At 39.6% G+C, this 16,541-nt stretch overlaps 2 protein-coding genes across 12 annotated transcripts in view; one reads left to right on the forward strand and one right to left on the reverse strand.

Annotated features, from left to right (window-relative positions):
* Positions 1 to 4,260: 4,260 nt before the first annotated feature.
* On the reverse strand, positions 4,261 to 11,871 carry LOC124146149 (zinc finger protein 808-like). 3 transcript variants are annotated; one of them, XM_046516289.2, is made up of 2 exons: positions 11,790 to 11,871; positions 4,261 to 5,700 (listed from the first exon to the last, which is right to left on the reverse strand). In XM_046516289.2, the coding sequence occupies exon 2, from the start codon at positions 5,622 to 5,624 to the stop codon at positions 4,359 to 4,361; it is 1,266 nt and encodes a 421-aa protein (XP_046372245.2). In that variant the 5' UTR covers positions 5,625 to 5,700; positions 11,790 to 11,871; the 3' UTR covers positions 4,261 to 4,358. The 3 variants fall into 3 exon arrangements, with proteins under 3 accessions (XP_046372245.2, XP_046372244.2, XP_048252727.1); XM_046516288.2 differs by having other exon boundaries at positions 11,721 to 11,841; XM_048396770.1 differs by lacking the exon at positions 11,790 to 11,871 and adding an exon at positions 9,939 to 9,956.
* A 2-nt stretch (positions 11,872 to 11,873) lies between these two features.
* LOC124146150 (E3 ubiquitin-protein ligase HUWE1-like) overlaps positions 11,874 to 16,541 on the forward strand; it is a 98,459-nt gene continuing 93,791 nt past the window's right edge. For all 9 annotated transcript variants that reach the window (XM_046516290.2, XM_046516294.2, XM_046516295.2 and 6 more), the window contains exons 1-2: positions 11,874 to 11,919; positions 15,544 to 15,611. In XM_046516290.2, coding sequence (XP_046372246.1) covers positions 15,567 to 15,611 — 45 coding nt within the window. In that variant the 5' untranslated portion in view covers positions 11,874 to 11,919; positions 15,544 to 15,566. The remainder of the gene's footprint in view (positions 11,920 to 15,543; positions 15,612 to 16,541) is intronic.

The raw sequence follows: 16,541 nt of genomic DNA on the forward strand, positions 1-16,541 counted from the left end.
GAATAGCTGTCTCCAATGTGACCCGTGAAGCCATGATCCGAGTTAGAATAGGTCTTCAGCAAACCATGCTTGCCGTAAGAGGCGCACTTACGGGATCGGGTGGTCAGGCTTGCTGACTTGGTTGATGCCTGCCATCGATCCCAATTGCGTAGATCTTTGCTCAATCACTGTATTGTTTGGTCTACACTCGATTCCTTACAGACCGCAGACATATAGCTGGAATACAGCTGAGTGCGGCGTTAAACAACAAACAAACACACATCGAGATTATGTTAATTTTGTATGGAAATGACTTCACGGGGGCAACATATTGTACCGTTATTGTATAAGTTACTGATCTCAGCGCTACGACTTTCAAAGTCTACGTTAGAGTATAGGATTTACGATCTAGTTTTTATATTTTTTGTGATTTTCATGAGATTGGAACAGCTTATTTGTTAAGCACCGGAAATGAACGTATGAACGTGTTGCCATGGAAACGCAAACAATACCACCCTTGGAAATGAGGCAGGTTCAGCACATGCATAATGGTATACAAAGATTCACAATAAATATTAAACAGCTTGTGAGTTATTCTTAGAAAATGAATCCCGTCAGACTTGTTGCCTTGGAAACGGAAATAAAAATGAAAAAAACAACACTTTTAGCACTTTACTTGTATGTATACAAAGTAACACATTATGTGCCAAAGGCGAACCCTGCCTTATTTAAACCTACCGTAAATCTCACAATAAAAGCCGGTTCAACCGACGCAACGCAAAATTGTTATTAAAACGTTGCATGTTAAACTTCCAAGAGTGCAGTTCAGTTGCATCTGGAATGAACCATTTTATACTAAATTGGATGTCACTTTTCATGTATTGCACGTGAAATGAGTTAAACCACTGGTTGCGGTCAGGTGTGTGTTTTGGGTAACTTTTTCCATTACCTTCAATTTTGTACTTTTCATTGTTTATAATAGTCGTTGTCCCTTTTTGCAAACATCCGATCAGTGTGACACAGGCATAAACAACATGTTCTTCAACTGTTAATCACATTGTCACCATACTCAGACCTGTTGACGCTTGTTGGCATGTGTTCATGTTTGACACCCTACATGCCTAGTTTCATAGAAGCAACCAATCAGTGGGACATAGACATAAACAACATGTTCCTCAACTGTAAATCACATTGTCACCATACTCAGACCTGTTGACGCTTGTTGGCATGTGTTCATGTTTGACAAGGGCGGTCGGGTAGCCTGACGGTTAAAGCGTTCGCTCGTCACGCCGAAGACCCGGGTTCGATTCCCAACATGGGTACAATGTGTGAAGCCCATGTCTGGTGTCCCCCGCCGTGATATTGCTGGAATATTGCTAAAAGCGGCGAAAAACCATACTCACTCACTCACTCACTCATGTTTGACTCCCTACATCCCGAGGTGACCCTTCAGCTACCCATCCTTGTCGTAGAGAGTGAGTGAGTATGTTTTTACGGTGCTTTTAGCAATATTCCAGCACTATCACGAGCGAACGCTTTAACCACTAGGCGACCCCAACGCCCCTGCTTGTCGTAAGAATCGACTAACGGGATAGGGTTGTCAGGCTCGCTGACTTGGTTGATGCATGTTGTCGCACATCATCCCGAGGCAAGAGAGTTAACTGACTTTAAAAGTCCAGTTTCCACCCTTGCCGAACTAAGCTAGGATTACTGGGCTCGATCGTTGCGCCACCAGTGGCTATTACCAGCTATGTCCCTTCTATGCCTCTCCTATGGACCAATCAGATTCCACCACTCGTATCATTTGCATTTGCTTCACACAAAATGGTGGCGCCCAGTCAGGACGATCTGATCGATAATCAAGATCCATATTGTGTTAAAACGGGTCTTACATCGCGAAATGCATCAAATCACGCGAGCACATTGATTAAAAACATGAAAAGATTTGGAAAATATCTGCTGACAACGAGTTGGTGGTGCACATGCTTTGCAAATCCTGCAATCGACAGAAATCTGCACAACGGTTTACGAACCGGATTTCGATTTCGGTGCGCGATTTTGATTGGACTATGCATAGACTCGTTAGTCCAACCAAAATGTAACTCCATATATGACCAGCCTAGTTCGGCAAGGGTGGAAACTGGACTTTTATAGTCAGTTAACTCTCTTGCCTCGGGAAGATGGTTATCGCATCCAAATTGCGTGGATCGATGCTCATGATAGCATATATTCAAACTGCTAAAAGTGATGTCCTGGCATAGGTCTACTGTACACGTTTAACTCATTAACAATAAATGTCAGCATTAGAAAATAAAATATATAATGAAATTGCAGAAATATACATAAATATATTGACCGTAGCGGGTGACCTCACCAAGGTGAACACTACCAAGCTGACTGTCATTCATTTCCCGATAAACGTCAGTATATCACGTGATTACGTGAATCGAGCGGAGACATTCATTTTATGACAGTCACACGCTGGTTGCACATCACCCCATCGTGGATTCTGTGGATCATGTTTTGGCGTGTCGTGGCAGGCCTTCTAAAACCGTACTCGTCTTCAAGGCTCTCCCTGCTACGCTTACACTCTTCTGGCCACCTCATTATGGTGGCATAGGAGTGAGTGAATATGGTTTTACGCCGTTTGTAGCAATATTCCAGCAATATCACGACGGGGGACACCAGTAATGGGCTTCACACATTGTACACGTCGGGAATCGAACCCGGGTCTTCGGCATGACGAGCGAATGCTTTGACCACTAGGCCACCGACTGTGGTGGCAGAGGATGGGGCATACGTTCCTTGTATTCATATGCTCAATAATTCATGGATATGCAGACCCATGATTATCTTACTGACTTAATTGTCACAGTGAAACAATGTGTTCAACCGATTTAAAACATTTCACTATTACGCAATTAATTCTGCCTGGAGCTCTGAACTTTTAAATCAACCCTCACATGTTTCTCATTCAATTTATCCATAAGCATCAATGCATGCATTCTCCAGCAACCAAGAGTGCATCCTTCAACATACCAAGAGTGAGTGAGTTGGGTTTAACGCCACTTTGAACAGTATTCCAGTTATATCACGGTGTGTCAGCTTAATGTGGGAGGAAAGCCCGAAGTGATGCAGGTCTCAGACCTTCACTTCGGTGAAACCCACGAGCAGGGGTATGGTGCTGACAAACCTAGAAACATAATTGGGGCGAATCGGGATTCGAACCCACAAATATAGGTTTCTGGCGTGCCATAGGGACGCAACTCTGCACAGCGAGTTGCAGCGCCTAAGATGACTGGGTCACCCGTGCCCCCCCATACCAAGAGACCCCGAGAAGATGGGGAGTAGAATAAGGTGACTATGCTTGTCATAAGAGGGGACTAAGATCGGGTGGTCAGGTTCCCTTACTTGGTTGATGCATGTCATTGTATCCCAATTGTGTGGTTCTGTGCTCATGATATCAATCACTGGGTTATCTGGTCCAGACTTGATTATTTACAAACCGCCGTCATATAGCTGGAATATTGCTGTGAGTGGCACAAACAACCCAAACCTTCAGCTAAAATGTGTGAATTCTCCTGCAACATGTGCATCCTTCAGCAACCAAGAGAACATTCTTCAGCAACCAAAGGTGCATCCTTCAGTTACCAAGAGTGCATTTCTTCAGCAACCAAAGGTGCATTCTTCAGCAACCAAGACTGCATCCTTCAGCAACCAAGAGAACATTCTTCAGCAACCAAGGGTGCATCTTCAGCAACCAAGACTGCATCATTCAGCAACCAAGGGTGCATCTTCAGCAACCAAGACTGCATAATTCAGCAACCAAGAGAACATTCTTCAGCAACCAAGGGTGCATCCTGTAGTAACCAAGAGTGCATTCTTAAGCAACCAAGGGTGCATTATTCAGGAACCAAGAGTGCATTCTTCAGTTACCAAGGGTGCATCCAGTAGTAACCAAGAGTGCATTCTTTAGCAACCAAGGGTGCATTCTTCAGCAACCAAGGGTGCATTCTTCAGTTACCAAGGGTGCATTCTTCAGTAACCAAGAGTGCATTCTTCAGCAACCAGGGGTGCATCCTGCAGCAACCAAGGGTGCATTCTTCAGTTACCAAGGGTGCATTCTTCAGTAACCAAGAGTGCATTCTTCAGCAACCAGGGGTGCATCCTGCAGCAACCAAGGGTGCATTCTCCAGGAACCAAGAGTGCATTCTTCAGTAAACAATTTTACCATGTGTGTCCCTGAAAAATACTCAAAGAAAAGTAACATCATCCAAAAACTAAGGTCTGCATACTTTATTCTTGACATTCTTTTATCCAATACACCCTCAGCAACAACGATAATTCTGATCAGGACAAGATATACTAAAATCATGAATTTATAATTCACAATGCATTTTCTTCACATGACAGTTCAAGGAGGCTTGTTGCACACACTTAAATTCACAGCGTGGACACTTTAACGGTTTCTCCCCTGTATGCAAGCAGTAATGACACTTCAGATTATAGTTGTCTCGGAATGATTTTTCACATCCTTTCCAACTGCAGGCAAACAGAGTTTTTTTCTTGTGGTTACTCTCCGACTTGGATGGTGATACCTGCTGCTCTGGATCGAGGGTCAGGTTGTTGCTCTTACACTTCTTGTGGACTTTAGAAATGTGAGACCTCAGCAAGTCCTTATACCTAAACATCTGACAACAGTTTTCGAAGGGACAGTTATGCTGTCTGTCGGTTGCATGGATCAATGCATGTCGTTTCAGGGTCGACATGGCAAAAAAAGATTTTTGACAGAAATCACATTTAAACGGCTTTTCATTTTTGTGCATTCTTTGGTGGATGATAAAAGTGCGTTTCTGTTTGCATGAGTATTCACAAACATGACAGTTATAAATCTCCCGTGATGGATCATGAATATTTGCAAAGTGCATCTTTAGTTGTTTTTGTGTTATTCCCCTGTATGCACACTCAGAACACATGAAATCAAACCGCTGCTCTTTACTGTCTTCTTCATCATGGGATGTTTTTAACTTTGTTACATTCAAACCAGTTCCGCTTTCAAGTTCATTTGAATGTTCTGTGTCAAATGCAGACTTTTCATCATTTTCAGAACTCTGTGATTGAAGGTTTGTATTCCCAGTGGAATCAGCATTTGTAGCAGTAAAACACAATTTGTCACTCCCTAACTGATCTGAAGAAGATGGACATTTTCTTGATTCACGAAACTTCTCCTCGCTTTTTGTGACATGCTTCCTGACAAAATGGCGTCTCAACAGTCTTGTGGACGTTGTTGCAAAAGAACAAACTGTACACTGAAAATTCTTTTCTATCTCATGGACTTGAAGCAAATGCTTAGCCAGCTTACTGTGTTTGCTGTAAGTTTGGTCACACTGCGAACAACTGAACACCAATACAGCTTTTTCAGTTTGTTTTGGGACTGGGAATGTCACACTGAGATTTACGTTCTGACCGATCACTGAATGAGAAAGGACATTGTTGCTGTCGGCAACTGCTGGAAGACAGAAGTTGCCATCATCGTCACATTCAAGATGGAGGTCAATGTCCTGTATCATCGTTGACGGCAGGTCTGATGGATCAAGCCCAGGTGAAAAGGGCTGGAGAAAGTTGGGAGATTGTGATGCCTCCATATCAGGACCCACTGGTGGGAAGTAGTTCACAGTCGTTCTTCCCTCACTTCCAACATGTCACAAACACATCTGATACCTGTGAAAAAGAGAATCCAAAATTAACACCAGACAACTGTTCTTCAAGCTTTAACTTCTGGAGGTATGTCATCTAAAGCAGTACAGTTTGAGTTGTGTCCCTTTGGCATGCCAGGAACCTATGATCATTAGTTTGAATCCAAGATTTGCCCTGATTGTGTTTCTAGGTTTCTTTGTTTAACAACAAACCAACCAATCAAGGTATTTTTTCCTTAATAGTAAAAATGTATCTGAAAGTCAAATTTAATATTTTTCTCCTGCCACCTACAGATAATTTCGACTGTATACATTGCAAACCAACTGACAAAAAAGCCCCTAGCGATGCAAGTCTGAGACATTTATCAACTCAGGTGTAGTGCTGACAAACCTAGCATCATAATTAGGGTGATTTTTTAATTAGAACCATCCCAAGATTCTTGCATGCCCAGGGATGCAGAATTTGTTTCACCTCAGATGACGATATCACACCTCCCAGTATATAATAAAGTAACATTACAAGAATACATGTTCATCTTGTGTGAAACAGTGTGTTTGTTCTTAGCTTCAGATAAGCCGTGTATTTGTGTAAAACATGCAAGATAAATCATTTAAACCCACATCATTTTAAGTTGTTTGTGTACGAATATGCTTGAAAATTGAAAAAAACAACTAACATCATAAGGGTGTCCCTACTATTTTTTTGTATCACATCTCCAAGGTTTTCCCAGAGAGGGTTGGTCGAAAGAAAAAACCAACAGAAGAAAAAAAGGTTCCTTTTTGCAGAATACCTATTCAAGATGATAAAAACTTACAATGTGAAACCAAAGGTCTAACGTACACTCTCAAGGCTTTGACAAGACCAAATATTTCACATGCGAGGTCAACTATTAAGAGCAAGTTGAACCCCAAAACTGAAGTTAAAACCCATTGAGTAAAGGTTCTAAAAGAAAAACACATGTAGATGAAAAAGCAACCATCACTATAGAGTCATATTGTATAAAAACATTTTTACCCTTGACCTTTTCAAGTCATAAATGCAGCATAAAACAGCTTTGAATCAATTCTAAAATAATTTAAACAAATATGTATCCTCATACATGCAGGCTCACACAAAACTATACTGTAAATGTTGGAACAAGGAGATACATTCTACACAGGTATAGACCACATAGTTAATTAAACATGTTTTTTTATTAATTACATGACAGATGGACCTGATTTCCCCGATTCAGTAAAGTAAAAATGCAAAATATGCTTTCACAAGCGATGCAGATTCCATATTTTAAGAGCATTCATACAATAAATTCCCACAATATTTACAGGAATATTAATATCAATCATTTTTAGATTTTCACTGCTGAACAACAAATGACAACTACATTCAGCTTAGTAACATTTTTTACATCTCACAGATGTCATGCAAATTCCACGACTATTTTATACTGTAGTGAGTGAGTGAGTGAGTGAGTGAGTGAGAGTGAGAGTGAGTGAGTGAGTGAGTGAGTGAGTGAGTGAGTGAGTGAGTGAGTGACTGAGTGAGTGAGTGAGTGAGTGAGTGAGTGAGTGAGTTGGGTTTAACGCCGCTTTTAACAGTATTCCAGTTATATCGCGGCGTGTCAGCTTAATGTGGGAGGAAAGCCCCAAGTGATGCAGGTCTCAGACGTTGACCACTTCGAGTGAAACCCACGAGCAAAGGTATGGTGCTAACAAACCTAGAAACATTATCGGGGCGAACCCGGATTCGAACCCACAATCATAGGTTTCTGGCGTGCCCAAGGGACGCAACTCTGCACAGCAAATCGCGGAGCCTTAGACGACTGGGCCATCCGTGCCCCCCATTTTTATATTGTAAGCATTGAATACACTGAGGTTTCTGCAAAAGAAAATATAAATCAGAATGTCTTGAATCTTCATGAAATAAGACAGTAGATCATAGTACGCACTTATGCTTATTTTCAATAGTGCCGACAGCCCTGTACGTTTTGGGAACCTATCAATTTCATTTACAGTTTGTACAACAAGATATAGGTACTAATTGATGGTTGGTTGGTTTGTTTGTTGTTTAACGTCGCACTCAGCAATATTCCAGCTATATGACGGCAGTCTGTAAATAATCAAGTCTGGACCAGACAATCCAGTGATTAATATCATGAGCATCGATCCACGCAATTGGGATCAATGACATGCATCAACCAAGTCAGCGAGCCTGACCACCTGATCCCGTTAGTCGCCTTTTACGACAAGCATAGTCACCTTTTACGGCAAGCATGGGTTTCTGAAGACCTATTCTACCCCGGAATCACTAATTGATGGAATATTACAGATTCGCTCATTGCCATTGAACTAGGTGGATAAAGGGAAGCTTGAACTTGCTGTGTTGGTCGGAGTCAAGCTGTTTGTGGTACAAAGTCACTTTAACTCTATTATCAGTGAGAGAATCACAGAAGGTCGTAGTCAGGAGGTTCTCAAAAGTGATAGTTATGTCTGCTTTAACGAACAAGGTTGCACCAACTCTAAACTTCACAAATAAAAGAGAGACCTGCTTTTGTGATTGCCATTGTTGCAGGTTTTTATGCCATGTGCTCACTCAAACGTTTGTATTTTCTTTAATTCAGATGTGTTTTAACATTGTATTTTAACAATGCATTCAATGCAATAATGCCACACTTTTTAAATTTTATGTTTCACAGATTTATTCCAGCTTTTCCACACAAGGTCGGTCAAAATAGAAATAAATTGATATGTTAATCATTTATTGTAATCATTTAGAAGTCCCTAAAAACATTTAAAGCAGAATTAGTTTTAAGAAAGGTCTATCCAATGGTTTAAAAATACCCAATAGACAGGACCAAAAGGAGCAAACATATATCGACAACCCAAAGAAAACTATCACTACACAGTCTGAAAGAGTGAATACTCATGTCTCAAAATAAATCTGGAATTCAATTGAATAGCTGTATTTCACACTTAGTGCCTACAGCTTACATGCTAACTGTGTGAAATGTGGAAATGTTTCTATGGTAACACAAAACTGTAAAAAACTTTGAAACACTGAAACAAGGTACATATAGAATCTCTACGATAATTAGAAAGGATTTGCTTCTTCTGGAAAGAGGGCTCATAGGTAATTTTCTAAAATATTATGAGTTCTCTAGTATCACTTCATATGTTCACTGTTTTGATTTTTGCCATTTGTCTTAGAGCTCCAGATGACTTTTTGAGCAATTGAGTTTTTACTCGAAGGTTTCTAACTTAATTGGGTTATTACATTTTTCATTGGTTAACCAATATTTTTTTCACTTATCTATTCATCACTCTATTGGGTTTTTCCAAAATGAGTAAACATTTTGAGATTTAAGAAAGAAACGGTTTAAATGTATATAACGGTTCTAAATATAGGCTTGATGTGGAAAGTAAATTGGAAATTAGGTACTTAGTGGTCATGTTTTTATTCTTTTGAGTTTTTCATTTAATGCATGCGTTTCTAAATACAAGTTAATTGAAAGTAATTGGGTTTTGAATATTTTGAGGGGTTATTTTACGCAAATACGCAGTTTATCTGTAGCTCTGTGTCTACTGCTGGAATTGCTTCAGAGCTCCTTGTTGCTGTTATTCTATTACCTGGACATACCTGGAACATATCATCACCACTTGCAGGTAAACATGCTTATTGTCTTAAATTAATGAGCTAATTGCTTTTTGTTAACTACGTTTGAAAGAAATGCCACATGAAATCAACTAGAGTGTCTTATTTTCAATTATAAGAGTCTGGTAAGTTTTGATTTTGAGTTGCAAAGAATTAACAAGATTACTTCTTCATCTTTACTTGAACACAATGATTCAACTTTAACTGTAAATCAGAACTGATGTATTTTGTTCTGCGCGAGTCCATCTCCAAATAGATCAAATGAGAATCAAACCCGTACAAGGAGATTGTTGTGTTTGATTATCTCATGCCTAAATACGCAGATCAGCTTAATTTGATTTTTGTGGCCATTTTGCCAAAAATGAAAAACAAATTGAATATGCAAATAGGTGTCTCAGTACATGTAGGTAACTGTTGGATATTGGGTGCTCAAAGAAATAACTTCCCTTCTCACTTTAAAATGCAAGGGAGACATCAGTTAGAGAAAATATCTAGAAATACACAGAACATGTGACAATAGGCAGGCGGGGATTCAATCAGTGTTACTGTGAGAATATACAGAAACCAATTTTCACAATTCTTGACGAAATATCAAAATGTTTTGGTTCACGTACACATATTTGCTGTAAAATGGTGCCGGCCAGACAACTGAGAGTTTGCGTGTTCTTTCCCTTTGAATCAAAAACAATATTCAAATACATTAATGCAAGAGGTTTTTTGAAAATTGACATGACGTCACAACTTGGGGTTTGCAAATAGGAAATCGGAGAAGGTTTTTTTATCCATTTCCAATCTAGACATTGTAATTAGTACCAAGTGTGGAAGGAAAACGAACATTGTCTATGTGTAGTTTACTCGTGGGGATTCTGGCAAGAATATAAGTCCCAAGCAACTTATGCTTGTGACAGGTGACAAAAATGTTAGTCAGGCTCGGGTACCTACAGGACTACCTGGACCCGTTAGTCACGTGATATATTGTTTAATGACAAAAAATATCTGGAACTCTATGGTTACACTACAAGTCACACATGTTCGCATTTCTTTCTGATCATGCACCCATTTCTTCTGACTTTTCATATCTTTGAATAAAGATATAACTTGAGTCAACTTCAGTGTATGCATGACCAGATTGTTTGATACATGTATCTAAATACGTTTTGCCAGTGCGATGTTAAAAAATGCCCAATCGGACATTTTGTACCTATCTCTTGAGACCTACAGTGGGTACCCGGGTCGGGTCGGGTAATAGGGGGGTGGGTACCCGGGTAGAATCCCCACGAGTAAACTACACATAGACAATGTTCGTTTTCCTTCCACACATTGTAATTAGTACCATGTGTGGAAGGAAAACGAACATTGTCTATGTGTAGTTTACTCATGGGGATTCTGGCAAGAATATAAGTCCCAAGCAACTTATGCTTGTGACAGATGACAAAAATGTTAGTCAGGCTCTGTGACTTGGCCAATACGCTAATAGTGTGGATCGATGCTCAAGTCAATCACTAAATTGTGTGGTCCACAGTCGATTATTAAAGAAGCTGTCATATAGCTGGAATATTGCTGAGTACAGCGTTTAACACTTCACAAACAAAATGTATGTGTTATTAGGACAATCATTAACCCCTAGACTGATGCTATACTGGATTTGCCAGTGGGTTTTGATTCGAAAGACCACATGGGAATTAGGGCTGGGACAAGTCCGAATTATCCACCCGGGTACCCACCCCCCTATTACCCGACCCGACCCGGGTACCCACTGTAGGTCTCAAGAGATAGGTACAAAATGTCCGATTGGGCATTTTTTAACATCGCACTGGCAAAATGTATTTAGATACATGTATCAAACAATCTGGTCATGCATACACTGAAGTTGACTCAAGTTATATCTTTATTCAAAGATATGAAAAGTCAGAAGAAATGGGTGCATGATCAGAAAGAAATGCGAACATGTGTGACTTGTAGTGTAACCATAGAGTTCCAGATATTTTTTGTCATTAAACAATATATCACGTGACTAACGGGTCCAGGTAGTCCTGTAGGTACCCGGGTCCTACTCAGTAGTCAGTACCCAGCCGACCCGGGGACCCGAGTTACCCGTCCCAGCCCTAATGGGAATGGCAATTACTCCCAAGCTGTCGCTTTAACCGCAGGGGCATGAGATAACCATGTCCAATGATAGACGTCCGTTAATTAGGACGCGTGTCCAAGCAAAAATAAACCAATTGCTCAATCAATTAAGATTCACATGATAGGCATACACGCTTATAGCTAAATTCTAACGAATGTGCGAAAACTGAAACGATAGCTGACGATGCCATTTTGGGCGTGTCATAGGCTACGTTCAGATAAAGCCTGGGTTGAAAATGAAACCGTAGGAGGGAATCTTTTACACTTACATTTAACCGCATAAATCTTGCTATCAAATTATCGCCAACTAGCTGCGAATAATGCAAATTAACTCCTACCATGTCAGGCGCTTCTTTGGCCACTTACATCACTTTCAACAAATTATTCATTTGGGGTTGATGTAAGCGACGTCCGCAAAATTTTCATCCGGGCAACTAGCTACAAAACATGGCTGCCGTCTGACTGCAGGTTCGTAATAGAAACTACCAGATGTTCATCGGCCTCAAACCTTCTAACGCTAACGAATTCACGATTACAATTCGATCATTTGTTATCTTGTAATATATTTGCAACAATGTACACGAATTTGAGTCATTTTGTGTTTGACGAAAATGTCGCATTCGATGGCATTTTTCCGCCATAATTTTACGCTCAGTCACCGTTGATTTGGTTTTTCCTTTCCATTATGACAACGAATTTATCATATCAGATAGAATTTGTGCCGGTCCGTTTGATTTGCGCTTTTGTAATTTATTTTCTCTTTTACTTCCTGCAACTTCCACGTGTGGCTATTTTTAGAAGATTTGCTATGCGGATCACTATCCTAACGCTGAACTGACCACGTGCACAAATTTGCTATCTCATCTAACACGCGTATTTGTAGTTTCTTGAAGCGTTTAAACAAGTTTTATGTTTGTTATCAATAAAAAAAATATATCTTGAAAGTGTTATGGATCACATAGCATTTCAGGTTAGAATTCTTCAAACCGGGAGGTGGTAACAGTGTGATTGAAATTGCTCATTGCCATGATTACGGTTTAGATACAGGAACAAGAAAACGTGTGTAAAGATAGAGAGATGTCCAACCGGTTATAAACTACTGAATGGCAAATCAAATTTTAAGCTGTCCATGGTCAAGTAAAGGTCTCCTTGTTTAAATCTTCATATTAAGGATTACAGACCCTAGAATCCTTACAATTACATATTATCTACTGTAAACAAAACCAGAGAGTATCAATGACTTCTTATTTTCAATGTTGCTGTCATGTGTTGCCTGTTGGCTGGTGTTTTTTATATCATGATCAATGATTGGAAGGACCAGTAGAGATTTGTGAAGCGACTAACGGGATTGGGTGGTCAGGCTCGCTGACTTGGTTGATGAATGTCATCGTATCCCAATTGCGTGGATTGATGCTTATGATGTCAATCACTGGATTGTCTGGTCCAGAGTTAGTTATTTACAGACCACTGTCATATAGCTGGAATATTAATTGCTGAGTGTTGCGTTAAACAACGAACAAACAAACAAATTAGGCATTTATGTGCGTTGAATGAATCAATGATTAGAACTAAACTGAAAAGCTTTACAAGCCCAGGTAGGATGCACTTGTAATGTTAGAACAATGGGGGGATTTGTACTAGCTCCAGGCTAGTGTTAACTTCCAACTCTTAATCAACGTGTTATGTTAATAACACATGTGATTCTATGACAGCCTGTGGAAGGAATGACACTTTAAGCGGTGTTAAATCTATCAGACTCATTGTAAGAAAGAATTTGATGGCATATTTTCTTTGAAAATTAATTCCACAATACAGTGAATATTTGTTAATCAGCATGCTAGCTAGTGATGTTCCAATGCACATTTATTTCCATTTTCATCGTTGATGGATCAGTAACTCTGTATTGATGCTGTTATGGGAAAAAAGTATGCTTTATCAAATTTGTAATAAAACTGTTCATTCATGTCTTTGATCTGTAATTAGTTACACTATAAATCATATTCATTATCATTGATTTACATGCATTTAATGAAGTATTTTCATTGATTGAACAAAACAAAGTCAACATGATAACAGAAATTATATTTTGTCATTCTACTTGTCTGGCGTTATAAACCTTTTTTTAAGATTTTAACACCCCAGAGAAATATTGTCTTACCAAACTTTGATGTTAGTAGCAGATTTAAAGGTATTAGTGTACAACAGAAACCACATTGGCTTCATTTTCTTCATTATAAACTGTCTCTGTGGTCTAGGGGATAGAGCATCTGCTCGGTGAGTAGAAGGTTGGTTGTTCGAAGACAATCCCCTGGCAGCATTATGCGAAATCACTTTAATAGATGATACTTATTGTTACCCTGCCTGGTGTTCGTGTTAACATGATTAAGGGCCTACAACAAAGACTGGTTGGCTCAGAGTCAGTATGGTGTGTCTGAGTGAGGTATTCTTATTATACTGGGTCATGTTATCTTGGTAGGCTAGCACCATAAAACTGACATTAGTCTAGACCTGCAGACACCCACACACATTGCTACATAAGTGTGAAAGCCTTGAACCATTTTAACTTATCTCATTCATTAAAGAATTCTAAATGCTATGGTAAAAAATTTCATTGACTGTCAGATTGTCATCCAATTTGTCCTAAATGTTCCTAAATTGGTCCTAAACTGGTACAGGTTTAGAAGGATGTTCTATGAAAAGGTTATGTAATTATGAAAATGTCCTTTTGCCATTTGTCCATAGCAAATTCACTGCCCCATGGTCCGAATAGATCACTTGCATCGCATCCTTGTCTAAATAGACAACTAAAGTGAAGATAAATGGGTCACAATGCATAACCTGGCTGATGGTGTCTCATCTTACCCCAGCTGCATGGATCATTACTGATGCAGTCAGCCGATGGTTTACCCAGATTTCTATCATTTACAAAGAACATTGAGAGCTCAAATATTTCTGGCCTGTATAAGATCAAGCCAGGCAAAGTGCTGGCTACCAAAATGATTGGGCAACAATGTTACACAATTGGCAAAATCACACATTGTAACCACCCAGTCCTCCTTTAAGACCCCCCTACCCCCCCCCCCCCCCCCCCCCCCAAAAACTTGGTGAAAAACTTTTGACGGTTTTGGTGGGAATTATCTTGCCATAGTTGATGCTATTGACGAAGAATTGTTTGCTGTTGTCATATGTATTTTGTGTATTGCCATGTTGAAAAGGAGGCGTCAGGGTAGGCAAAGGCATATTTGGTCCCGAGAATGGCTGCTCGTTGTTGAAACAAATTAATTAATTCTTCCAACACCTCGTCATTCCAAAATAGTTGATTCACTTTGACTTGACTATGCCCTTCAGGTTGAAAAGGGGTACATGTTACTTGCAGTCTGATTGGCTAAGTTAAAACAACGTCATCAAAGTTTGACGATAAATAGCATCGGTTTCTATTCCATCAAAGTACTGTCAAAAACTTTGTCAAATGGATTTTAACCAAGTTTTTGATCAAAGTTTTTGATGGTGTAACGGGTGCTTTGCCCTAGCCTCTTTAAACAGGGGATCATTTTGACTTCCTAGCTGTAATACAGGGAGTCATATGTCTTTCAAAGGGGCATTTTAACAAAATACTAATTGATGTCAGATTTCGTAAGGAATTTAATTTAAAACATATAGCTGATGTGATGTAACCTATTTCTGACAGTGACTGACATGAAATACAACCACCCCGTTAGGCAACTACTGAAACTTATTTCTGATGGCTGCAACCGAGAGCTTGCCAGTAGGGCTGTTTAATGTTCAGACATAAGGTTTTGGAACATTAGACAAAGTTGATATCAGTCATATTTTATTGTCAAGGGATATGTCCGTTCAAATTTTAATGTTCCGACAGTATGGTACAATTAATTGATTTTGACAATTTGAATGATCTGCGTCATGACTCACAATGGAGAAATGATATTGCATATTTTCTACTTAGATTGCGTCAAATATGCAGGTTTTATGCATCAGGGCAAACTATGGATGCGCATATTGGGGTATAGAGAGTACTGTACAGATCAGACTTACATTGTATTTTATGATGATCACTTTTCTTTGTTTTTGCAGTTATCCATGTTATTGATGTCAAGATGAAGATTGACAGGTCAAAGTTGAAGAAGTCTTCAACTGAAGTGGTAAGATAAGATTCAATATTTAATCAAACTAATGTGTTTAAAATATTTTTGCATCAACAATTGAAAGGACAATTGTCCCTGCTGTTGTATTTAAATCCAGTGACACCTCACAATTTTTCACCTTTAACTTCAGTCTAAGTAATGACTAGGACCCCTAGACGTTATGCTTAATTTTGAACAGATTCAATCATTAGGAGACAATTGGCCTCATAGTGAAGATTGGGACCGCCACTGTGGTCTAGTGGTAGAGCGTCCGCCCGGACAGCGGAAGGTCCGGGGTTCCATCCCCGACCGCGTCATACCAAAAGATGTTAAAAGATGGTACTTGTTGTTACCCTGTCTGGCGCTCGGCATTAAGGGGCTAAAAAAACAAGGACTGGTCGGCTCGGAGTCAGTATACTGTGTCTGAGTGGGGTATTCATGTTAAACTGCGGCATGGTATCTCAATGAGCTAGCACTATAAATCGTCATCAGTACGGACTAGTACAAGCAGTTACACAAACACACACACGTACAAGCACGTCGCTATATGAGTGCAATAATCTTGGACGGGACGTTAAATCCCATTTTACCTCACCTCACATAGTGATGATTGATTATAACTTGTGAAGTGTTTCCCACTCAAGGAATAGATTCTCATTATGTCATTCTTTGATGTAAACAAGTGAAGAGCTCAGCTGTGAAATCACATCTATGTACTGATCTGCTTTACATAGCTGTGCACTAGCATCCCTGAGCTCAGAGTATACATCAAGGAATATTATAGAAATTTGTGCTCTCATCCGTGGTGCATAATCCATCATTCTCATAGACAGGATGGCCAAATTCCTGGCACACTGACAATTTACAGTTGGTGCTGAATGAAAATATTTCTGTTTTCACTCCTAATTTTCACTACTAAATAATTAGTGTTTGGTGTAACAGTTATAA

Source organism: Haliotis rufescens, unplaced genomic scaffold, assembly GCF_023055435.1.
Source record: "Haliotis rufescens isolate VD_foot unplaced genomic scaffold, xgHalRufe1.0.p SCAF_16, whole genome shotgun sequence".
Taxonomy (NCBI): domain Eukaryota; kingdom Metazoa; phylum Mollusca; class Gastropoda; order Lepetellida; family Haliotidae; genus Haliotis; species Haliotis rufescens.